Source organism: Pimephales promelas, chromosome 10 (genome assembly GCF_988280905.1).
Source record: "Pimephales promelas chromosome 10, fPimPro1.hap1.1, whole genome shotgun sequence".
NCBI lineage: Eukaryota > Metazoa > Chordata > Actinopteri > Cypriniformes > Leuciscidae > Pimephales > Pimephales promelas.
The window spans coordinates 14,750,762-14,778,470 of NC_142778.1; the positions used below are offsets into that span (position 1 = coordinate 14,750,762).

General features: G+C 38.9%; 1 protein-coding gene across 1 annotated transcript in view; it reads left to right on the top strand.

The window, feature by feature from the left end:
• The window catches only part of LOC120486021 (rho guanine nucleotide exchange factor 26), a 134,875-nt gene that overhangs the window by 51,771 nt on the left and 55,395 nt on the right, over positions 1–27,709 (top strand). The window contains 4 exon segments of the mRNA XM_039681860.2: positions 13,629–13,781; positions 14,332–14,461; positions 23,820–23,894; positions 24,007–24,096. Coding sequence (XP_039537794.2) covers positions 13,629–13,781; positions 14,332–14,461; positions 23,820–23,894; positions 24,007–24,096 — 448 coding nt within the window.

Consider the following 27,709-nt stretch of genomic DNA (forward strand, 5'->3'; position numbering starts at 1 on the left):
ATTTTTGGGTTTCCAGAAATACATTTTTTTGTACAACCAATCAGCGAATAGAGGGAGTGGCTGAGAACGATGACGTTGATGTAGTGCGTACATGCAGTTTGAGATGGAGTTCTGTAATGGCAGCGGAGAAAGACGTGAGAAAAGCCATTCGTTCGTTGGAAAACTGACAAATATACAGAATTTAAAGCCGGAGTAAGAGCAATGTTTGCTAAGTTTTGTAGGTGGCCATGATGTTGTGGCCCTCCTCCCCACGGGGTTTGGGAAAAAATTTGATTTTCCAGCTCACTCCACTAGTGGTGAACGAGTTAGCTAAGGCAAACGATAGGGATGCAAAGCCGATAGTTGTTGTCGTCTCCCCTCTTGTTGCACAAATAGAGGACCAAGTGAAGGAGGCAGAAAAGTTAGGAGTTCGTGCTGGAAAGCTCGGCGTGCACGATGACCGTGACATTTTGTACGGACGCTTTAGCCTGGTGTTCGGAAGCCCCGACTACTGGCTGCTAAACTGTTGTTGAAGATGCACTCAGGAGTCATGTCAGTAGCTCAGATTCCGAACAGTAAATTTAGTGATTCTTGTGATGAATAGTACACTTTGAGCCCCTTTGTGTACTTGTGCAGAAGCATGGTTTGGTGTGTCAGTTTTACATGTTGTAAATCATTAAAATGTGTTGTAATTAAAAAAAAAAAAAAGAATGTCATAAATAAAAATGTGAAAACACATACTTTGAAGACCATAATTTGAGTTTCAGTTTTAGATGTCAATGGTTCATTTGTTTTAATAAAAAAACTAAATGTCATAAATAAAACTGTACAAACACATACTTTGAAGACCATAATTAATTAAGGTAATTAAGACATAATATGAAAAATTGTTGTTTATTGCACATCTGCAGATAGAGAAAGATCATTCACTGTACAGCATTTGCGGCAGATCCGAAACGACCGCAGCCAGCGGCGTATTTGTAATGATTAGACCCAGCTTGGACAGTTGACTGAATACATCACTGTCCTTAGTGTCAAATATACATTTCAAATTAATAATTGTTCCTAGATGAACAAAACCTGCAGCTCTCGTTGTAAATATAATCCTCTGATCATTCGGACTTGTTTCCGGCCGGTTTCGGCGCATGACATGCGTCAGGACCACACGTTAGCGATTGGCTTTGGCAGATCCTGAGTGACTCTGTGCAGATCCAATGGTTTGAACTTTAACAGAGAACCCGCCTACAAGGAAGTAAATGTTTCTCAATGGAGAGAGGCCAGACTCTATGTACAAATGAAATGTACGAGAGTCAGGTTGAACTAGGCTATAAAATCAAATGAATAAATAATAAACAGGTTTCTTCACCTGGCTCACAACTAAATGCTCAGCTGTTCAAATAACAATAAAATGTAAACATAAATACTGTAACAACAGGAGTACCTTTTTTATTTTTTTCAAAAGCTCCATAAGGTGGCTGTGGGAAAATGAAGTTTGCAGTGAGCTTTGTTTTGGGGCTGGAGCTTTTTCGCAGTGTTTCCTCTAAGACTTTTCCTGCTGTGGTGGCAGTGATATTCCCATTGGCCACGCTCCCTTGCCTACAAATAAATGTATCTACAAATAAAGTATAATAATGGGAACATTAATCTTGATGAGAGTGTCGTCGTGTTACTGTCGTAACCCGCTGTTTGAATGCTGAATGGAGAATGACGGAGGAGAGATGAGTTTCCATTGACGACTTAAATATACATTTTTACCTCACATTATGCTATTGAATGAGTTTAGAAGTCTTGGAATAGAGTGCGAAAACTTTATTGTGCTTTACAATATTTTTTATGCCTTTAGTGGTAACAATTAAGGTAACACAATAGTGTGCTCAATACCGGACTTCACTGAGAAGCTGCAGCCGTGGTGGGATGATATTTGGTGTGGTGGCCGCAGGAGAATGAATGTACGGAAACACCGTTTCGGGTTGTCGATGGCTTGCGGCTGCGCTCCTGCAGCGCGCAGTTTCAGCAGTGCGGAGAGCTCCGGTTAGTAGCTTGCTTGGAGCAAGGTTCACAGCGCATATTTAAACTATATAGATTTATGCGAGATGGTCTAATTCCATATCGCATTTGAAAATATCAATATATTTTTTTATATCGATAGATTGCCCAGCCCTATTCCGGGGTTAACTATCAAAACTGGGTATTCATAACCAGATGTGTCACAAGTACATTCCCTTGGGTTACTGTTCTTATTTGCATGTTTGCGGCGTCAACTATCATGGTGGTTAAAAGCAGGGTTTATAACAATGATATCCTAGGTTTAACACTGTAAAAAAGCCCTATATTTAAATTTTTGCTGACACCATTGGCACTTTAATCTGTGTACAATCAAAAGTGGTATATTTGCAGCATTAAGTGTGGTGATAGGCAGGATGTTCTTGTTGTGTCCCTTCATGTCCCATGTGGGTTCCAAATCATTCAAGTGGCCAGGATGTTGTGATGAGTGCTGTGTACTGTTTAAGCCACAATCCATGCATTGTTTTGTGCCTTCAATCACCAATGGTATCACTTTGAGAAAGAAAACATTGAATAGCGATATAGAATAGTGTCTGTAATGACAACATTTTGTTGTCTAGTTTTGGGTAGATTATAAAGTTTTTACTCTAAAATAGACATCAAATAAGCTTTTGTTAGACAGTTTCTGAAATAAACTAATCAATGATTTTCTGATCATTTTGAAGCAAACACTCTAACAACATCCATTACTTAAAAGTCTTGTGGACACATGTGTTTTTGGCCTTACTTCAGAAAGTTTAATTTTTAGTTTTTTTCAATAACCATGCATAAACAATATTCTCTCAAAAATACAAACATGTATATACATGTTGCTCACATATTATGGTAGCTGTTTGTCCTAAATAGTGTAATTTCACCTGTGCAATTAATATGTTTAAATGCAACTGAAAAAAGCACAAATGTCCGGGCATGTCAAAACATCTCCAGGACAACCAAAACACCTTAAACTCCAGGTTAAATTGCCATGATTTCCTTATGATTAATGACAATGTATAGACATTCAAATATCAAAATAGTTACATTATTACTTTTATGTGAATAAATAAAGTTATTTATTTGTTCTTCCTCTTTAAATGTATTAAGTATTAGCTGCATGCAGAGTGACCATTGAAAATGGGCAAAATACAACAATTTGCACAAGAACCTGCATTGAGTTCCCCATTTCTCAGGGAGTGAACCGTATAGGTCTTCAAAATCGAAGATGTCAAAAGAAAAGTTTGTTTAGAACCCGAATGTTTAAGGATATTGAAATATCTGGTAACACTTTAGATTAAGATCCTATTCTTACTATTAACTTGTTGCTAATTAGCATGCATATTTACTAGGAATGATGTTTACTAGACTGACATTCCTCTTTAAAAGAATAAAAATCAGCTGTATGCAAAAGTGACACCAATTTGGTTTTTGACCACTGAAAATGTACAATGTAAAATTTTACACATTTTTTTTTACTTCCTGAATATCCTTTTTCACTTGAAACTGTAACATTACAGATATTTTGTAATTAGATATCTAGATGGACATTCAGTATTGAAAACCACCATTTACCATAGAACTCTCATTGTATAATCAGTTTCATACTCGAACATTCAGCCGACTCTCGTATGTTTGGAACCATTGTTTTCATGTGGACACTCATGAGGTCAGTGAGAAAGAAGAGAATTAAAATGACAAAATCTTGCATTTGCCTGTGTATTATGTGTGTGTGCACATGTGTACTGCCTGTCAGTGTTGTCCATGCCACATCCCAACACTTTTATGGCCCTGATCCCTACTGCCTACACTCATGAACAAATGATCTGATCCGCTAATGCCCTGCGGACAGGATTTACCCCCGCTGACCTCTGGTGAGAAGCACAGTGCTGTATTTTCAGAACACAAGAAATGGTTTCACTTTCTATTCTTCAACCTACGAGGAATAGTCCAGCTGGTGAGCCTCATTAACACATGCTCATCCCACACTAACAGAGTTCTGCAGGGATGACATCAAAACCCTCAAGACTAAATCGCCACGGTTTTCCTATGGGTTTTTATAATTGGGGTTTTCAGTGCGTGCATGAGGTCTGTAGTAAACAACACAAACACACACACACACCCCAAACTTTCTTATCTGGTCACTTAAACTTGATACAACATACCTGTGTTTAAATAAACATAACAGGTTCAAAATTCATATTTTCGATATGGATGTGTGTAATTTATGACTTGTGACATAATGTCTTATCTGAAAATACCCATACCTATATGTCTTTAGAGGTTATACTAAATTAGATGTCCTGTACTTCTACTCTGTACCAGCTTTATCCAATAAACACAGAGCTCGAATGTTGCTGATGTTTAATTGTCTTCACAAATATCTCTCAGAGCTGTTGACCCTGTGATCAAAGTCCAACCAGCTATGTTCACACAGATGGATTAAATATTTACTAAATTCTTTAAACATTTACAGACATCTGGTAGTAAGCACTGTTCCAGTAAAACATACTTAACTAGTGGGATAATTGAATTCAATGCATACTGTCTGAGGTTATTAAATCTGTGTTATGTCTAAGGGAGTGTTCACACTTGTAGTTCGGTTCTCTTTGTTAGTTTGGTTCGGCAATTAAAAGATTAAAATTAAAATTATACATTTAGTACTGGTTTAGGGTTCACACTGTCATCTTTTAGACCAAACATAATGATACGTAAAAAATAAACAGCTTTTATGACGCGTATTTTGCGACACAGAACTTACCAAACATCCAAAACAATGATGTGTGCTATGCTAAATGCACTTATTCTATGTGCGTACATATGATGGCATTTCTACCAGCTAACAACTCCTGAAGAACTTAAAATGTGTTAAAGAGTAAAAACAGTGGCAGGAATTCCTCTGTTGTCCACACAAACAAAGAACTGCTGCAAAGCAAACGTCATTTCTGACGCCGGCACTGAACAGTAATGGACAATGTTGCTTGCAACATTGAGTTTTCTGGGTTTCCCCATACTGCCTTGCCGCAGCGTGATTTTATTATATTCACGCTGCTAGGTAGTCTGGATACCATGGACCAAATTTTTGCCTGATCTAGGGAACCAATCACAGAACAGGGAGGGAGCAGCAAGATGATGACGATGTCTATGCGACACACCGAAGCAGTTTGTTGGGATCCAAAATGACAGCAGACTCAAAGTTACCTTTCGATGCAGGCTTACGTAGGGAAATCCGTTTTATTTTTTCCCAAATTCCGTTTCATCCGTTTTAATTTTTGGGGAATTAGGTTGTTTTTTTTACCCTTGACTGTTATTTTAGTTATTTTAATGTTATTTTAATGCTTTTAAAGGTAATAATTAAAATGTATTAAAAAATACAAATAAATTAGAAATGACCTTAAATTTATTGAGGTAATACAGACATTTACTCAGGAGCCTTTTCAGGACAAATTCTGCTTGATGCAACATAACACTGCACTCTTCAAGTAACAACAAAATATGGTTATGAGCTTCAGTGTCCAGTAATATAAATTATATTAAGTTTAAATAAAGTCACACTCTGTCTCTCACAGAGTTCGTTTCGCTTTTGTCCAGTCCAGCGCCTCGTAGACAGACCATAGACTGTAAAAAAAGATGGACGACTCCCCTTCGCTCTTTTCCATCAGAGAACTGAAGCCGCCAGTGTCTCGATATGACGCTGACATCTTGGAACTTGAGTCTGCGCATTTGCGTGTTTCGGGACCAGTCATGCGCAGTCGTGAGCAGGAAGTAATGCCGCGAAATCAAGGCCGCGCCCTCATTCTCGCTGAATCAAGCGCAAGCACACGCCCCGTACTTTCATTAAGTGTCCTCTGCCTGCTTCGTTCTTCTCCAGTGATGTCTGCTGATTGCAGAACTGCGTTAAAATAAGGTAAATACAACTACTAACCACATAATCAACATTATTAAAAAAAGTCTGCTGGTGCTTCAGTGACTACCTCGCGCAGAGAACCTGTCAATCACAGCTGTCAATCATGATGTCAGAGCACCGTTTTTATCATCACATAACTAACTAAAAACAAACTTATTTTAAAAACGAACACTTGAAATTACATCAACGTGATAGAAACTACAGTAAATGACAGAAACTATCTTTGGAAAAAGGATATGTGAAGTGTAATTTAATTGTTTAACGGTCTCGTGTCCCATTGAATAACATGGGGAGGCGGGGGTTATGAGCTATACTAGGTCCGGTCACAGGGGGGCGATCGAGACGTTTTGGCTTCACTTTTGAGGGCTTGTGCGGCACGCTTGAGACAGACGCGGTGTGCACATCGTGTGTGTGTGTGCGCGTGTGTGAGAGAGACGCATGAGTGAGAGAGAGACGGAGGGAGAGCGGGGAAATACAACTGAAAGAATACGCTGCATGTTTTAAATACTGTTAAAACCGAAACGCAGTATGTGGCGGCGAATTAGTCTATGTGTGGGAAACACTGCATAAATCACGTGCGAACTGCTCGGCTCGGCACTGAGTTTCTTAACTTTTAGCCGACGAAAGCAGAGCCGTGGAGAGCCGCTTCGCCATGCTTTCATTGTTTTGATTTCAACACTGGGGCTGAAATGACGGGTTGAGGGGTTTGTATCGCCCAGATTTGCTTCCCCCAGTCTGCATTTTCACCAGACATACGTTAATCTCCCACACAAAAATGGAATTTCAAACCAAATATGGAAAATTCCACGAAATTCCGCGTTAACACTAGATTCCGCGTTAATTGGCTAATTCCGCGATTCCGTCCGCGATTTCGTTATCGCGGAAATCATAGGGCCCTACTTACGACCGTTTCACACCGCAAGCATGAGCGGCACTTGAGCAGTGCGTCAGCGTAACTACATCGTCACTGCAGCTGCAGACGCGTGAGAGTATTCACACTGGAAGCGTTTACAAACAAGTACAAGTACAGTGTACAGCAGTGGCTCCAAAGCTACACATATAAGCAAGCAATTCTTTACAAAGACAACTATACATTTGTTTTTAGAAGTTGGTCATTGATAGTCTTGAAAGTTTGAAATGGGGAGGTGTACTACATTCGCATATAAATGTTGGTCCCACTTTATATTAAGTGGCTTTAAGTATTATACAGTATACTTACATTGAAGTTACTACTTTGATACATTGGACTTATTGTGTACATACATGTTTTTACATTGTACTTATATTTTGAAAATACCTGCATGTAATTACAACTGTAATTAATTGATGTAATTACATTTGTAATTACACAGTTGAGCCTTCCCTTACACCTTAACCCACCCTGATACCTACCCATACCACCACACCTGTCCCTAACCTTACCCATATCACACCTCAATAGCAGCAAGAGTGTTTTACAATACAACCTGAACACAATAAGTACATTGTACTTATTTTCCTATGTAAGTACATAGTACTTAAAGCCACTTAATATAAAGTGGGACCCAAGACTGCAAGACTCCGTGGATAAAAAACAAAAACTAAAAGAATGGTTATATATAATATTTTATGGCTAGTTTACTTTAGTTTTTTTTTTTATATAATACACAACTTTCACCCAAACTGAATAATTAAAAAAAAGTTTTTATCGGGTAGCCTAAATCTTCTATAAATATTATTTTTAGTCTTTATTTTCTTCTATTTGCCTACTCAAGTTCTTGTTAAAACTCATTAGACATGCTTATTCTGTGCATTTTAGACACATTGAAATCATGTTTATTTTTGTCAATCAAAAGTGTGCCTTCACTTTAATTTAGCGTGAGCAGAGCAGCAAAACCAGATTCGACGCCGAAACCCCCGCTTCGCTGCTGCTCACGTGTCACTCCTGCTGACGCTCACGCGCTGCTTCGGCTCCCGGTGTGAATGCGCTCATTGATTAACATTGAAAGAATACAAATTTGTCAAAATGTTTAATTTAGGTTTCCACTCCACTGGTATAAAACGGATAGATGATTGTTCAGTCTCCAGCCAGAGTCTCCTTTGCTAATAGTCCTTCTCACCTTCCAGCCTAGAGATTGAATCGTTTAGGTTGATTGGATTAGCTATTTGGGAGACTTCCACCTTTTGTCTTTAATGGCTCTGGGATGGCTCTTTGGAACCAGAGTTCCTGGTCACTATCAGCATTTGAATAGTTATTGGTAATGGCCTCAGAGTAGGGTGTATTCCTAATTCATTTGCATGCTTTTGTATCAGTTTCTCCCCCCTCAATGTAAACGCCTCCCCTCTAAATGTATAAATTGTAAGGGAATATTTTCCCTTAGTTAGACGATGTTGACGTGACTGCAGCTACGAGCAATAAAGAACTTCTGCTTGGAAAATGTCCATTGTCTCCTGGTCTCCTCAGTTGCTAACTTTTCTACAAGGAAAGAAAAGTTTCCCACAACATGCACGCCGGAAAAATACACGCCGCTCACACATGCCGTGTGAAACGCCGCTAGATACACGCGTTAGATACACACCATCGTGTACACATAAATCTCTGACCCATCGTCTTCTTCCTTGTCTAATTTCTGTCGCTCTACATACGTCATCTGGTATAATTGAAACGAATGGCTATGAGCTACTTACAGGTACATTTTATAGACATTCTTAGCACCCAATGAATGGCTCTGGGCATTTGTAAACCACGCCTCAAATACAAGAAAATGAACTTGTGGTTCCCAGACCCAAGTTTCCACTGCCGGGCCAGGGCAGAGCCATGCTAGTGCATGCCAGGGCCAGTCGCGTTTCCACTGTCACTTCCGGGGCTTGGTCGGGGCTTACTCAGGGCCAACGGCCAGGATTTCCGGCCCGTCGAATACCTTGGGCCAGAGCGGGCCAGCTCGGGCTAGAGGCGTGCTCAAGGTAAAAGGCAGAGTTTATTGGTGTTATGGAACGTTATGATCTGAAGCAAGATGCACATTTCACTTTTTTTATATCGCGCAAAAAAATCGCTGCTTGAAACAGAGAATCGCCTGTACTTGTCTGTCGAGGATACCACAGCTCTTCTGAGCATTTGGGCAGAAGAAAGGGTACGACGTCAATTTGACGGCGTGTGAAGAAACGAGGATGTTACAAAACACATCGATGCTGAACTTTCTAAGCTAAACATTCAGCGAGCAACGCTTCAAGTTCAGGAAAAAATAAAAAAGTTGCGGGCGCAGTATTGTACAAGGCGATTAAAATGCACAATGGACAAAGCGGAGTTCAGAGACGGATTTTTCCAAGGTTCGACTTGATGGACGGTGTGCTTGGTCACCGTCCCTCTGTTAGTGGTGAATCGCAAGACAATCGGGACACTATTGCAGCCACGGCCGGTGAGTTAATATACAAATGGGTTGGGTTGTATGACGTTTGATCCAGAAAGGCGTGTTGGGGGGGGGGATGGGGGGGGATGGGGGGGTTAGGGCAGCGCTGTGGGGCTACTGGCCCGGTAGTGGAAACGCAATTCCGGTGCTTGGCTGGCTCGCTCGGCTCGCTGTTAGCTCTGGCCCAGCCCTAGCCCGGCAGTGGAAATGTGGCTAATGAGACTTGGGTCTTACGTTAGCCAGGCTAATGAATTATAGGCCTATAATTAAAATGATCAACAGTCTGTATAGGCTAATATTTCCAAACACTAGAATAGTTAGTCAAAACAGATTTATTTCAAAAACAGTTTGTTTACCATGGGCATTGTTTATCAAATGAATAAAAGAGGAACGGTATCTACATCGCAGGTGAAGACGTGGGTAATATATGGTTTATACATTTTGCAACACGAACTGGAGGTAAGCAATCGTAATTTGTAGCTAGTTTGATAGCAACAGAAATTAAGATCTCTCCCTATTTTAGTTTTAATTCTTGCTGCAGATGAAATGGTTAAACTTCTGTTTTCCCACAGGCGCAGTGAGTTTTGGGGCATGTCAAAACACACAGTTTTGGGTTCGGTTCGTAGCTTTGCTTCAACTGTGCGAGATAGTCACAAGAGCAATCCCCCTAGAGCAAACTGAGGTTAAGTGCCTTGCTCAGGGCACAGTTTTTTTAATAAAGTTATAATTGTTTTTGGATAGTGCAGTATAGATGATACAGGGAGCAGTTAGGAGGAGAAAAAAGGGAACAAGATCGGAAAACGACCTCAAGCCGGAACTCTTGAGTCACCTTAGTTGCCGTTTTTTTACTACAATGTTTAAGACTCGTTTAGCCCAAGCTGTGCTTCTGATTTGTAAACACTTAATAAATAAAAATAAATAAAAAGTGAGAAGACTCTCTCAGTCAGAGGCATGATGTTGATTAAGTATAAATTAATATAGCAAACCACTGACAGAAATATTGAACTGTGTTTGTTTTCCTTTATATGCAAGATAAATATCATCAGTTACTAGAGCCCATATATCATTTCATTTCAAATAAAAAAACACATTTACATATTACAAACAAACATTGAAAGAGAGCCAAAGACAAGGGACATCCAGAATAATTAGTTCTTTTGTCCTTTTTTGTACCTCTCATTGCAGTAATTAGTTGACGTGATAATAGAGCCCGATCTCATGGAAGTTCGTATCTATAGCACGAATGTAATTTCTCGTGCCATTTATACGGCAAAATAGTTTTTGCGTGTATATGGTACACGTTTTTCGCATGCATATAATACGCACAAACTCCCCACTCCCCTCCCCCCTAACCTACCCAAGGGGTTTTCAGTGCGTAGCATATGCACACAAAAAAACATTTTTGGTGTAAAAATGCCACGAGAAATGACATTCGTGGTATAGATACGCACTTTCATGAGACTGTGTTGGATATTATTGTCATTGATGATGTATTTCAATTTGGCTGAAAATAGTGCACAAAATGTGACTTTCCCTCTGGTTGTCCATGATTCCTGAACATGATTCAGTGTCATTTGAACACACACTGGGCCTGCTGTAAAGGACAGATAAACAGATGTACATGAACATGTACAGTTGCCTTCATTCTGCACCAGACCAGAAGTGCGAAGCATTCCTGAAATGGCCTGCTGTATATGTGTTGGTGTGGGTTGGCTCATGTGATGGATTGCTCACATAAAAACTCAGATTCCTTTGCTGTGGATAGAGAGACTTTTATACTGTAAGTCAAAAGAAATTTCAAAAGTCCTCTGTTGGATTTTCCCTGATATAGCAGCTGAACTTTGCTTTCAGTGGCTGTTTTAACCCCCAAGACCAGAAATAGATGTTTGCTTTTTACCCTTTGTTAGAAGTGTAACGGTACACAAAAGTTGTGATTCGATACATACTACCTCGGTTTTGAAGTGACGGTTTGGTGTGTGTTCAGTAAAACATGTACCGTGACAACTTTATCCTTTGCACAAATTTATTTTGAGTACTGTTCATTTGGACTTCACCGGTTGACTCTTGTCCCTCTTTAAAGCTGATAGTGCTCCAAACACCTGTAGAAAGGTCCCGGGGTCATGGCCCCTGTGCTAACAACCTGATTGACATCACTTCCAGGTTTAGCATTCAGGTTCCGTCTTTCTGACGTCTATTGTGAGATTGTGAACTAGAGGTCACGCTGTTTTTCAGCACAGATAGCTCTGAGCTGCATCCTCTGGATTACTGAAAAATAGTGAATTCCCTATGACTGGTCATGAAGTGTGTTTCTGGTCAGGAAGAGCATGTGTGTATGATTTTCATGCTGCCATCCCTGGTTGGTCATTTGAGGGGCTTTGGGATGTCCTGTGCTCTGATGTGATCATAGACTGGGGAAGGAGGTGTTTAGAACAGTTTCCTGGCTTTGTGTTGCATATGTATATGTGCGTGTTTGTGCATGTGGAATTAGAGGTCGACCGATATTGGATTTTACCGATAACGATAGCTAGGTTGGGCTGTACTTGCCGATAACCGATTAATCAACCGATAGTTTTTAAAATTGATACTGGATAAAAACAAAAATAACACTCCAAGTAAAACAGTGCTGAACTTTATTATAAAAATACAAAAAACTGTATGAACCATGAAAACATGTCAATAAAAGGCATTCTTTCAAAAAACAAAAAATAATACTCTAAATAACAAATTAAACATTCCAAATGTAACTGTTTAACTGTTCTTTTTCAAGCCAACCTAATGAATAAAAAAGACGTTTCAAATAATAACAAAATTTGCCATCTGAAAATAATTTAAACATTAAAATATGTCAAATGTGTGTTTCTTTAGCTATAACATGTTGCAAGTCCAATTTGTTAACAATGATTTATTAGCTAGTTTACATGAACTATGTGCATTATGCAATATAAATGTTTACAGCATTAATATTTGAGCAATACAATTTCACCTTGATCATTCATGTTAGTTCATAGAGTTTTAACTATGGTTAACAAATAAAAACCTTAATTTAAAAATGTAGTATGTTAATTAACAAACAATGAACAGCAGTTATTAACCTTAGTTAATGTTATTAATGTGTTAACCAGCGACTGGCAATTTCGGGGCTTTATTACTGTCGGTGGTTCGGGGGGCTCCACTATGCGCTGCTCTGTCTATTATTGGTCCAACCTAATAAAAACGCCAACGGTCCGTGAAGCATAGCCTATATGAGTTGCGTATTTTAGTTCCACTTTCATTTTGTTTGTATTCGCTGCTAGGTAACGTGTCGATAGATCGCTTATTGCTCAGACGCACATCAGGTTGTGATATTTGTCTCCGTCTCACTCCGTCTCTCATGTTCCCACAGACGTTTAATCGCGCTATTCTTGTCACGGATTCATTGACTTCCACGCTTACCATGCGTTTAACGTGTGGCAAATTTACCGGTCGCACATGTGCGACTGGATGTAAAATTCAGTCGCACACTCTCAAATTTTGGTCGCAAAATGCGACTATTTGGTCGCAGTCTGGAGCCCTGTATTTTATAGAACCTAATGAATATTTAATAAAAATAAATATGTATTAAAGTGATGGTGAAAAAAGAACCGAAATCGAATGCTTCTCTGATTCGTTTGTTTTTGTCGGCTGTATGAACATATCAGTTTGCTATCATACGTCTCTAGCTTATATGCAACGTCGCTGCATAATGAATGCATCAAAGTGACCAGCTGGATATAAACTAATGCAAATAGATGGTAACAATTTGTGACATTAAACATTCGGGTCGGACTAAGGTGTATTTAGTCAACAAATTCATCAGTTTATAATGATATGACAAAATTTCCTGTGTGCATACCTTTTCGCTGTCCGTGCTTTAGCATGCGCATCAGATGTCAGCGATCTCCACTCTCCACACAGCGCGCGCTCTCAGTGCAGCGCGCAGTGTCACGTGTCGAAATAAACAACACGAGGCATCAGTTGATAGTTTTATGACACCTCTAGAGGCCGCTCTTGTACTGCATGATGCCAGCATACCCTTCTCAGCTCTCTCTGTGTAATGAATGAAAGCGCGCACTTCTCAGCCGCCCCAGCAACGGACGAAACCAGGAAATAACTATCGGTGCGGATTTTTGGCCGATAACGATAGTTCCACCAATCAACTATCAGTGCCGATTAATCAGGCAAATCCGATGAATAAAACATCGCTCCCCCCACACTGACTTTAACTTGTGTTGATGTTATGTGAGGCATGTCACGCATGTTAACACCCTAATACAATTGTATTCTTTCCTTTTTCCCTCCAGGTTTTTCAAGGAACTTGAAGATCGTCACCAGCAAAACATCGTAATCGATGACATAAGTGACATTGTTTCAAGGCATGCACAGGCAAACTTTGACCCCTATGTGACATACTGCTCGAATGAAGTGTACCAGCAGAGGACCCTGCAAAGGCTCCTGTGAGTACAGCACAATAAACATAACTCATCACTGATTAAACTGAAAGTCACCTCTGACTTTTACCCTTTAGCCCAGCAGATCTGAAGCTTTTTTTTCTGGACAGAGATCACATTTCTATGAAGCCTCAGAGTAAAAATCAAAAGAGTAATTGTGAAATGAAGTTTAAAAGAAGAAGAATTAAACAAAGTCACATTGCGAGAAATGAAATCAAATGGCAGTTGCAATATCACATTGTGAGATATAAAGATAGAAAAGTATGAGAAATTACATTGCAGCTGTGAGATTTGAAGTCACAGTTGCATTTAATCACCATTATAAGATACATAGTAACGCAACATACCCGTGCAACTTTGTTTAATTCGTAGTTGCAAGTCACATTGCGATAAAAAAGTTGTAGATATTGTCAGGATATGTTTAACAATATGTACATTGTTTCTTTGAATTGAAACATTGTCTCAAGAGACACGATTATGAAAGAGGCAATTCCATTTGGGATCACATCACACTCTGTGGCTCATCACTAGTTTAACAGTCTGTTTATGCCTTCAGAAATAAAAGCTCATCCTTTAAGGAGGTACTGACAGGGATCGAGGCCCACCCAGACTGTCGGAACCTTCCCATGATCTCCTTCCTCATCCTTCCCATGCAGAGAGTCACACGGCTGCCCCTGTTGATGGATGTGAGTGACATTATCCCTTTCCTTCCCGTTCAGACCCAGCTGCTAATATCTCTAACACTGACATAAACATTCAGCTCTTTTGCAACTGCATTCTCAATCTTCTGACATGTATCTTGTGCTTTGATAACATTAGCTGAATCTCTGTGCAGACCTGCCAATCCATATGCATTTTGTGTAGCGGATACGCATTTTGACCTCAAAGTATGCTGGTACGATTTGTCACTTTAAACTACACAAAAACCTGGTGACACCTCTGTGCACGCGCAGTCCTCAAATCAAGCTACAGAAAAATAAGCGTAATTCGACCAATCATAGCGCTGGGTTCATTCCCAAAATAGCAAGCGGTTATGAATGACAGATGCCTATCATTAAAAAAGGGACAGCAATAAAGAATTCCGCTCAATCCCGCTTCCACTCCCGCAGCGCACCGTCTGACTGAGTTTATAAGCAAGGACACTAGTCACAGTACTTCTGACTCCTGAAGGTAAATGGGCTGGGCTGGATCTGGATCTGGAAAGTTGAAATATTGTTTTTAGTTAACTTAATCTGGATTCGATGATCACACGTGATTGTTCACAATCGCATGGGTTATCTTAAAATACTCCATAATTCATGGTCACTCAGATAAGGGGAAAACATCATTCAGCCATGCAAATTATAAAATGCTTAAAGGGACACTATGCAGTTATTCTAGCCTAATTTAGAGGCCACCGATTATGGAAAATTCACTTTTACATGGTGTTTGAACATAAATGTGTGTTGGCAGTGTGTGAGCAAAACCACCCTAGAATGATAAAAATCCACCCAGTGTTTTTTTTACAATCTCAATAAATCATATGCACTGTCCTAGAACGAGCTGTTCTGAGATTCAGCTCTTTGTGACGTAGAAAGTGAGTAAGGGGTTTGATTGACAGTGTGGTTGTGGCATAGACCCCGCCCTCGGTGATCTGTACACACACACACATCCTCCATTGTTTCAACGACAGCCGGTAACGTTCTCTCGTGGGTTAATCCTGTTGTTGTGGCTTAAAGGACAACTCCGGCGCAAAATGAACCTTTGGTCTAATTAAACATTGCTACCTAGTCAACCGTTATCTGAGATTTGTTTTCATGATTGCCGAATGTAAATAGTTTTGTCTCTAAAAACAGTTTAGCCTATAAAGCTAGTATAATGCTAGTATATGGGGCATACGCCTTATTCACGGCAGCACCATCTTTGATTTTTAATGAGAATGAAAGCGAGGCTGTGAGGGATAGACTTGCATCTCTTCAATGGGCTGTACTGTTATTTAATGTGTTTTCGGATTGTTCTGCTCATGAAACACTGGAAAAATATCTTTCAAAGAAATGTCAGTTTACAAAAAACTCCCGACAATGTAAGCTGTGGAAAATTATAAGTAATCTAGCCGCTTTATTCAGCTTTTTAGAGCAGATGCCATTGGAAACACAGTAAGTCTATCCCTCACAGCCTCACTTTCATACCTGTCATGGCGCTGCTCTGAATAAGGTCTATAGAGTAATGACAAATAAAAATTGCTTGTTATTACCACTAACAAGGCTCAAAATAGCACCACACCAACACGACAGCATAACGAGGGTCCCTACATTCAAACCGAAGCATTGAGAACTTTGTCAGTATCCATACAGTTTAATAAGAAGATATTTTATACACACAGTCAACTTCGCGAATACAGGAAGAAGCCATCTTGGAAAAATAGTCTCTACCAGTCGATCTACGAACACCGATCCAAGTGCGCTGAACTGTGCAGAATCTCATATGGTCCGTTGTTTCCAGAAGAAACACAAACACAAACCGTTTACTTGTCTTCAATATGTACTACTACTGTTTGCGCTCACCTTATCACCTTATTCACATCTCACAAGCGCACTTGGATTGGCGTTCGTAGATCGACTGGTAGAGACTATTTTTCCAAGATGGCTTCTTCCTGTATTTGCGAAATTTACTGTGTGTATAAAATATCTGCTTATTAAACTGTATGGACACTGACAAAGTTCTCAATGCTTCGGTTTGAATGTAGGGACCCTTGTTATGCTGTCGTGTTACTGTGGGGCTATTTTGAGCCTTGTTAGTGGTAATAACAAGCGATTTTTATTTGTCATTTCTCTATGCCCTATATACTAGCATTATACTAGCGTTATAGGCTAAACTGTTTTTAAAGATATAAAACTATTTACATTCGGCAATCATGAAAAAAAATCTCATATAACGGTTGACTAGGTAACAATGTGTAATTAGACTAAAGGTTCATTTTGCGCCGGAGTTGTCCTTTAAAAGTTAATCCTCAACTGTGGATCGTCGTCTACTGTTTGCGATCCACCGTCACATCCAGTAACAGTAAGTGTATTTTATGATTTTTGAGCAAATAGTCTTTTCAGTCAATGTCAGCCAATTCAACAACAAATGCGTCTAAAGTTGTTGTTGTCGTAGGATGTCTGTGTAGGCTATATAATTTAAACCTTGTTTGTATAGTGTGTAACCACACGTTTATATATATATATGTTTTTAAAGATATTGTATTAAAAATTGCAAATATGTTGTTGTTCTGTAAGTTAGCCATCTTCTCACATTTGCCACAGAAGCACCTGTATGACAACTAAACATGGAGCCACAGGTCCCTCGCATAAATGTAATTTCGCTTGTACGTACGTAGCAAACTTTATCACAGAATGTGTATGTAGTTACAAAATATTGCGCCAGCTTCAGTGTTTGTGTGTGTCTGTGTGTGTGTGTTGCACATCCGGACGCGATTACAACTCTAAAGTACATAAATGTATCAAATAACCATACCGAGACGTACTGGTCCATTCTCATTTATGTTTATTCTGCCGGAGTCTCTTCGTACTATTTATATATTCCGATTCAAACGTACGCTGAATCACATTCAAAACAGCGGTTTCTCTCAGTCTCTCAGTACCGGCTGCCATAGGTATCAAGTTACGGCCTCATTCAAAGGCAGGGCGGGCATATGCTGCTCATTTGCATTTAAGGTTGTATACCCCTGAAATAGATCATTTTTAAGCAGGCCACAAAATGACATTTTCAAATGGTTATAATAAATTAACTATGGGGTATTTTGAGCTGAAACTTCACAAATACATTCTGGGGACACCCGAGACCAATATTACATCTTGTAAAAAGGGGCATAATAGGTGCCCTTTAACAGCTTCAGAGTTATTGAAATGGTTATATGACTTCTTTCGGGTTGAATGGGGGGCGTCTCGACCCCCCCTGGTGCCTGTGAGCGAAAAAATCTCGGCTCGCCGGCCTCAGCATCAGGAAGTATCGCGTGATATCAGCTCTTGCGATGTAACATATTCCTTTGCGGCAACACTGCACATATCCATCAACAAGGTCGAGAAGGATGGAGTTTGTCACACTATCGTCATGACGGAGCCGGCATATAAGATATAGAAAGCTAGGAAAGCATTGTCGCAGGAACAGAGAAAGAGGAAAGAGCAGACTGACCGAGCGAGGAGTCAGACGCGAGCATAGCCGTAATGTGCGTGTGATATGTCCCCATTGAAACATCTCGCAGCACGGATGTACAATACAAACAAATAAAACATCTCCAGGTAACTCAGATTCCTTGCAGATTCATTTATTTCGTTTGTTAAATAAGAGGCGATCTGAAATGTGTTGTTTTACTAAAGCGCTCGTTGGCGCTGCGATCAGTTTCAGTGGATTCAGTGTTCTGTTGTGATATTCAAACGGACGCGCGCTCATTGCTCAATCCGTTGCGGGGACTGAGAGACTCATTACGGTGAAATCACAAAACCCAATGCACAAAAAAATGTCCCTGCTTGAAATACAGCCACTAATAAACAATCGGTGTTGATGAGGTAAATAAACTATACTATTAGTAAGGATTAGAACCCAGAACCTATGACACACATGGCAAAAGCTCATCCTCTGGACCATTATAGTTCATGGTGATATGTATTTAATCACGTGAAAATTCTCACCACTAACAACATATATTAGATCTCATTAAATGACAAATTAAACACAATGTACTATTGTAGACTATGTAACACGTCATGCCCTCCGTGAGTGGTATTTACGACAGTAATGTTAAAAACAAGTACTCCACAGTTACTCTAGGGGTCGCTGTTTGACAAAAACAGCATTCTTGTCTGGTGCCCCTTTAAGTAATATGGAACAATATAGGCTATTGCCATGGTTTGGGGACTGGTTCTGTGACTTGTGGATTACTGAAGCACGAGTCTGGAGAAACAGGCATTTATTTATTCATTCTCAGTGTTGAGAAACGTTGCCTACTACATGTAACATATTTATTTTGTAACGATATGAAATAGTGCGTTAGTAGTTACTTGTAGATTCATTTGGATTTTGAAACTTTCATTTCGCTGGTTTCGCCTTGCAAGATCCACACGCACTCTTTGAGAAAACCTGCTACCACCAGATGGCAGTATTCTGGTAAAACAGACGACGGCAGCGTATCAAGCGTTCTTCAACTTTAAGACGCTTAATGTGAGTGATACTGAAGTGCCAAATTTACACACAATTATTGATATCACAATTATTGAATCAATCATTGATTGATATTGTACAAATTATTAATAAAGCATGCTTTATAGAGGCAATCAGATTATGAACAACACCCAAAGAAAACCATTATAAAATGCTTCACGTGCAATAGCGCTTTGCATGTTCAATAAGGTGCATCAGCTACTGTTTTAATATCACCGCCTTACTGCTTAAGCTTTATCGTAATAGACTCTATGCGAGGAAAATTATATAGCCTATACAGAGCCTATATGAATGCGACGCGCAACTTTTCACGTTAATGGCATTTTCCTTCCTGAGCCTATTAAACATACATGATGCAATTTTTTGGCCACCAGGGGTCAATCAATCAAAATAATAACAAAAGATGTACTCTGATGACGTCGGTAAAGAGCGTGGGCTCACGGGAGTTTTTGTTGCTGTCAATGAGGGAGGTAGAGAGAGAGAGAGGGAATGTGCGAGCAAACCACCAATACCACGCGCTCTGTCATTCCCCACATTCCTCACTCATTCTAACTAAGTATTTTGACAATCACGTCTTTCCAAACAAAGAGATATATGAATTATCAGACTCCTATTAAATAAATATTCCATCTAGCTAGTATTAATAGAAGTTTAAAAAACAAGGTCACCTTTCGTTAATAATGATAATTATGATTATACTATGATATCGAACAAGATAATATTAGTGAACTGCATATAAAGCTACTTTCTCCAGCTATATATGTAGAACAAATATGAATTTACATTATAGTTTACATGAGAGTTAGTCCGTCTGCGTTTTACATATGACATCATCGTTAAAATATATGGATAGATATAGTTAGCTGAATGAGTGCTTACCTGTTAAATAGAATGCAAGCGAGATCCACATCTCTTTGTAGAATTAGCTTGTCACAAAGCTCTCTCCATTTTTTAAATCATAGCTGTCAACATTGAACATTGAAAATAAGGGAGATTTCCTGGAATTAAGGGATTTTTTTCATTAAAAAGTCTAAAGAGTTTATAACTAGGCTACATATGTGTGAGAGAGAAAGAGACAGCGTGTCATTTAAAGAAAAAAAAATCTACATTTGGATTAGCGGTGTGTTGCTCTTGCTTTTCGACAACAATTTTAACCTTTATCAAACATATTCCAATATCTGCAAAATATGGAAGTGGGCTGTTTATGAGTATCAATATAAATATAAATATGAGTATTTATGACTCATATGAGTATTCAAAGTGTGGCGGCTCGCTGACAGCAACAGCTGGCTGTTTTGAATGAGATGACCTGGTTTACAGTGAACGGGGAGCGCTTTATTGACATTCTGTGAGGCGCGAGCAGCGCCAGGGATAGTGTGTCTGTTAAGAGTGAGCGCTTTTGAGCGGACACGTTACTTACACACAAAACCTGATTTATACGAGGTTGAACTGGCCGTGTGACAAAGCGGGCATAAGATGGACACGAGTGCGAGTTCGCGGGTGAATTTAGGCGCTTTTCCACTGCATAGTACGGTACGGTTCAGTTCGGTACGTCTCACTTGTGGTGCTTTTCCACTGCATGGTACGGTACAGTACGGTTCACTTCAGGTCGCTTTAAATGGTACCTGGTCTGTTGAGGTTCCAAACGTACCGTACCGGTACTAAAATGTGACGTGAAACACTGCAGATCACTGATTGGTCAGACAGAATCGTCACTACCAGCGTCACTACTAGCGTCATTGGATTTGCGACACGAGACACTTTTTTAGCAGTATTTTTGTTTTGCTGCCATCAGCCTCATTTTAAACACATTTTTCCGTCTAGCAGTTAAAAAAACCACATACCGAGAATCAGGAACACCATCCCCTCGATAGTCTCCATTGTTCCTGTGTTGTGGGTTTGAAACTGTGGCGCTTTTAAGATGATGTCATGGCAGTAGAGGCGCGTGCAAATAACGATCAGTCCCACACACTTTGAAGGGGTACTACTACTGCAGTGGAAACGAAAAGCGATCCGAACTGTTCCGCGCCGAGTCGAAGCGTACTGAGCCGAACAGTACCGTACTATGCAGTGGAAAAGCGGAGCGTTAATAAACAATTGATCCATATATAAGGTGCTCCGGATTATAAGGTGCACTGTCGTTTTTTTGTAAAAATTAAAGGCTTTTAAGTGCGCCTTATAGTGTGGAAAATACGGTAATTTGCATTTTGTTTTTCTCAACACGTTTCTTGCGACTGTTAAGTGTTTTCTACAAAACGTTTGATGGTTCTGTGATCACGCCCCAATATCTTAGCAATTTCAAGAGCGCTGCATCCCTCTGAAATACTTTTTAAAATTTTCGACTTTTTTGGCCTATTTTGCCTGAGGAAAAGAAGCTGCCTAATAATTATGCACACCTTGGGTGTTGATCTCCTGAGGCCACACCCTCCCTCATTACACAAAATACATCACCTGAAAATGATTAAATCCAATAAGCATTCAAGTTTATACAGCTTGGAGTTGGAAAAAATACATACAAATGATGATATGGTCAAAATAATCACACAGCAATTCTGCACACAGCGTGCTTAAGTAAAAGTACAAATAAGACATATTTACTTTAGTAGAAGTACCACAATGGCAACCCTACTTAAAAATAGTAAAATGACCTGATTTTAAATGTATTGAGTATTAAGTATGAAAAGTGTCAGTCAGTCCACTAGGGATTTTCATTTGAATTAATGACTAGACGTTTATATTTTTTGACTGTGAGAGGAATTTGCAGTTGGTCCCTTTAGAAAATGCGGGGAATATCAAACCTAAAACTTACTTTACTGCTCTCTCGGACCGGTTGCTAAACATGCTAAGTTAAAAGCAACTACAGAATGTATCAGAATGTCAACTGCAGAATTTTCTTTTTAATAGGCTCAGGAAGGAAAATGCCATTAACGTTATAAGTTGTGCATCTGTATATGTGTATATAAGCTCTGTATAGGCTATGTAGTTTTCCTCCCATAGATTCTATTATGAATAAGCTTAAGCAGTAAGACAGTGATATTAAAACTCAGTAGCCGATACACCTCATTGAACATGCAATGCGCTATGAAACGTTTTATAATGGTTTTCTATGGGTGTTGTTCATAATCTGATTGCCTCTCTAAAGTATGCTTTATTAATAAGGTAGGCCTATATTGCGTACTAAATTTAGCGCTTCAATATCACTCACATTAAGCATCTTAAATGTTGAAGAACGCTTGATTACGCTGCCGTCGTCATCTAGTGGTAGCAGGTTTTCTCAGACAGTGTGTCTGGATCTTGCAAGGCGAAACCAGCGAAATGAAAGTATCAAAATCCAAATGAATCCAAAAGGATTGACTCAGGAACGAGTCAATAAATGCACACGTGTCACCTCATCCACAAATGCACATCTTACTTGTTGCATGAACAAATTCTTCAATTTTGTTACATTAAAACAAAATTGAGGTTTTGTATTAACAACTATGTCTCTATTTGTACAAAATGCTACACATTCATGTGATTCTGGATTTTCCACACAGAAGTTGTATTGTGTTTAGTTTAAATGTGGCGATGCACACTTTATTACCCAAATAAATGGGTAGTTTTGCACACATTAATAATTAGCACTAGGCCTATTCATTTGCAGTGATTTGTTTGTGGGTTGTGAAATGCTTAAAAACGGCGAAAAGAAAGTCTCAAAATCCAAATGAATCAAATGAGACCGACTCAGAAAATAATTCAATGAATGCATGTGCGCCACCTGATCCACACATGCACATTTTTTTGTTGTTGTTGCATGCGCAAATTATGAAAACATTTGTATTCACACAGATTTCTCTATTTGTACAAATTGCTACACATTCATTCAATTTTCAATTTTGCACACGTAAGTTGAAAGTTATGGATAAAACATTTCTGCAACGTGTATCAAGTTCATTTATAATTGTGCTTGCACGTGTTAATAATTTTGATACTGTATTCATCCCATAGAGATTCCACTAATGTTATGTGTTTGGTTTGACCTGCAGGACTTTCCCTGTTACATAACACATCATATTAAAGTCCCTTGCTACTTGTTTTTCTTTCTCTGCTCTTCATACCTTGTCAATTCCACTCTCTTCCAGTTATCTTCTGTTTCATTAAAAATAGCTTTCAGGGCCTCGCTGTTCAACTGTAACAATTCAGTTAATATTAATTTTTGTCTGCTTGATTTTTCTGCAGTATTTTTGCATAAGGTAAATGGTTTGAGTTGGAGTTGTTTTATTATACTTAAAAGATGGTTTAAACGGGTGTTGTTTTTTTTCTCTGTCGTCTTTTTCCTATTCAGTGGATTGTGTGTGTAAAAAATGAAGTGAGGGAGTCAGCTGCACTAAAGATGACCTAGAAACATCTCCATGGTCCCTATCCTCAAAGCTCATGTTTTCATTTATCACCATGCATCCCTCCTTCCTGTAGACCTTTTCTCACTTTCTCACCCTCTCATCTTTCCATCCCTCTGTCTCTTTGTTTGTGGGTCCCCTGAGCTTGGTGGTGAGTTTAAAACAGTAAAGCTGGGCTGGCTGACTCTGGCTATGAGAAAATTGGGTTTGACTTTCTTTCCTTCTCTCTCTTTTTATTCCCACAGCTTGGAAACAAATAAAACTTTAGCTGGGAAATATCAGACAAGCGTGAGAGAAAGTTTGAGAGCACTCCTTTAAATATAAAGTATTCAAAAGGCTTAGGAATAATAAAACAAAAACTATATACTGTATACAGGAAACAAGTTCTGTTGCAAGTCTTTTTTATATTCCTAGCATATTAGACAGTTTGCAAAAGCACCAACAGTTTAAAGATAATTTTGTCTTGTAGACCATAAGCCAGAAGACGCCAAAAGATTCGATCCTTTACGAGGCATGTAAAAAAGCTCTGCATGCTGTCAGCAAGGTAAGAAATTCCATGAATTACCAATGTGGATTTTTCTAGTGTTGTCTAATACTAGCATTGTATACTTAGTTAATAATCAACATCTTTTGTCTGTGTGTGTGTGTATATGCAGCTTGTGAGGAAATGTAATGAGGGCGCTCGTACAATGGAGAGAACGGAAATGATGTACACCATCAATTCCCAGTTGGAGTTTAAAATTAAGGTAAGAGAATAAAACAACCTGTTAAAGGAAATTTATGATTCACTATTTACATATATTCATTATACTGTATATACTGAAAATAACTCAACACACAGCTATTATTGTCAAAATAGTTGGCAACAAACGTGAGTACACCCTAAGTGATAATAGCTGTATGTCTTTTAACCATGCAAAGCCACATGTCCTATTCATCATGTTCATGTTTTCACCTGCTTGACAGGACCAAACAAATTGTTGTATCTTGTATTAGAGCAGATAAAATTTGTGGTTTGAGTACAATCCTCTCATACTGACCATTGGATGTTCGACATGTCACCTCATGGCAAATAACTCTCTAAGGATTTGAAAATTAGAATTGTTGCTCTCCACAAAGATGGCCTAGGCTATAAGAAGATTGGTAACACCCTGAAACTGTATTATAGTACAAACCAGGGCCATACACAGGTTTTCCAAGACAGGTTCCACTTGGAACAAGCCTCACACGGGTCAGTCAAATAAGTTGAGTCCTTGTGCTGTGCGTCAAAAGTGGAAGGTCAGCTTGTCAGTGCTCAGACCATCCACACACTACAACAAGTTAGTTTACATGGCCATCGTCCCAGAAGGAAGCCTTTTTTGGAGCTGGCTCACAAGGTTTGAAAGCAACCTGTCCAAGAGCATGTATTACTGGAACCATCTCCTGTGGTCTGATGAGACTAAGATGAACTTGTTTGGTTCAAATGGTGTCTAGCATGTGTGGCGATGCCCCTGTGAGGAGTACCAAGAAAATTGTGTCTTGCCTGCAGTCAAGCATGGTGGTGGTAGCATCATGGTCTGGGGCTGCATGAGTGCTGCTGGTACTGGGGAGCTGCACTTCATTGAGGGAAACATGGATTCTAACATACACTGTGACATTCTGAAGCAGAACATGATGCTCTCCCTTCAGAAACTGGGCTGAACAGCATGATAACGACCCCAAACACACCGCCAAGATGACAACTGCCTTGCTGAGTAAGGTTAAGGTGAAGGTGATGGAGTGGCCAAGTACTGTATGTCTCCAGACCTGGACCCTTTCGTGCACCTGTGGGGCATCCTCAAGCCGAAGGTGGAGAAGCGCCATGTGTCTAACATCTAGCAGCTCCGTAATGTCATTATGGAAGAGTGGAAGAGGATCCCAGCAACAACCTGTGCAGCTCTGGTGAATTCCATGCTCATGAAGATTAAGGCAGTGCTACTGTAGATAACAATGGTGCTCACACAAAATATTGACACTTTGGACACGGGTTTGACATGTTCACACAGGGTGTACTCACTTTTGTTGCCAGCTATGACAATAATGGTTGTACGTTGAGTTGTTTTCAGAGGACTGTAAATATATACTGCTATATAAGCAGCACATTGACTACTCTAAAATATATCCAAGTTTCATTTCTATAGTATTGTCCCTTGAAAGATTAAAAATGTTTGCTGAAATGTAAGGGGTGTACTCACTTTTGTGAAATACTACGGGTATATATATATATATATATTTTAAATATATATATATATATATATATATATATATATGTAACATGCACAACATTTTCTACTGTAAAGTGTTACATATTTGCTAAATTAGAAAAATAATTAATAGGAAAATATATTAATATACAAAAAAAAAAAGATTTGAACTTGATTAAAAAAATATCTGTAAAAGAAACAGATTTATAGTTTAGATAGAATTTCTGAAATTCTGTAATATTATTTTTCAATAATAAAATGTATTATTTTTCATGAACAAAATGGAACGATAACGTAAAATGAGAGCTCCTGTGCATCTACACTCAGGCTCTGTGTTCTCAGCGCTGTTAAAATAAAAGTCAGTTTTAAATACTTCAGCCAAACAGGTAAAACATTATTGGCCAATGCTATAATTAAAACATTTTTAATTTTCTGAATGTATAACTTTTGAGGTGATTTATGTAATTTCTTCACTAAAAAGTGTTGCAATAAAAAATGACTGTTTTCAAGAAAGTTTGAAACAGTCCCGTCTCTACAATCAAATAGATAATCGACTCTTGGCTTGAGTTTTAATGTGTAATTCCATTTTGATTGCTAATCCCGTCACACACACCTATGTCTATCTACTGTTGCATTATTCCAAATAAATAGATTGAGATTCACAAACAAATGTAAAGAGATTCACAAAAATGCATCAAATTCACAAATAAATAGATTAAGATCCACAGATAAATGTAAAGGGTTTCACAAAAAATGGACGAGTTGTGGTTTGTGACAGGCAGTTCTTTTTGTGACATAAAACACATTTGTAAATATTTATTTTGTGCAAATCTCATTTTATTTATTTGTGAGTTATAAATAAAAGAGTTTCACAAAAATGTATAAAACTCACAATTAAATAAAATGAGATTTGCAAAAAAAAAAAATATTTACAAATATAAATAAAAAAAATGTCACAAACACAACTGCCTGTCACAAACCACAACTTGTCCATTTTTGTGAAACTCTTTACATTTCTTTTGTAAAAACTCTTTACAAAAGAATCATCTATAATAGAAGGAGTAAACATGTGATTTCTTGCTATGGGAGCGAAGACTGACACGTCTTTAAGTGAAAAATGTCTTCTAAACTGTCCCCATATTTTGAAGGAGTGTTTAACCACTGGATTCAGAGAGTATTTTGATATTGGATGAGGTGATGGCAATGTTGAGCAGAGCAATGCATGTAAAGAAGCAGGATGGCATGACAAATTCTCAAGGGACAGCCATTTAGGACCACTAGCATGCGAGTTAAACCAGCATAACATAGAACGAGCATTGGCTGCCCAATAATAGTACTGAAAATTGGGTAATGATGGTCCTCCATGACCTCGGTGTCACTGCAAAACACTTTTACGGATGCGTGCATTTTTCCCATTCCATATAAAAGTTGATATCAGCCTGTCTATCAGTAGGAAAAACGATTTAGTTAAAAATATCGGGATACACTGGAACAGATATAGAAATCTAGGTAGGATATTCATCTTGACAGTGCTTATCCTGTCTCCTAGTGATAGCGGTAATGTACCCCAACGCTCAAAATCTTGTTTTATAGAATCTATCAATGGAATAAAATTAGTTTTTTAATCCATATACCTAAATACTTAAATTTATCTTTACTCAATTTAAACGGTAAGGAGTTAAATGAGATTAGTCTGGCTGCAGTGTTAATCGGCATAAGTTTGCTTTTTTGCATGTTTATTTTATATCCTGATATTTTGCCAAAACTATCAAGTAATGACAGTAGATGAGGCAGGGTCTTTAGCTGGTCAGACACATACAAGAGGGTATCATCCGCATAAAGGGACGCTTTATGTTCGGATCCATCCCTCAGTATGCCTTTCATAGTATTATCGGACCGTATTGCCACTGCCAGGGGCTCAATCATCAGTGCAAATAATGAGGTGGATAATGGGCAACCCTGTCTAGTCCCGCGGCCTAATTGGAAAAAGGATGAGATGTTATTGTTTGTCCGAATTGCTGATACAGGAGAGGAATATAAAACATTAATCCATGAAATGAATTTGGCACCAAAGCCAAATTTCTTCAAGGTATAGAAGAGGTAGTCCCACTCCACCCGATCAAATGCTTTTTCAGCA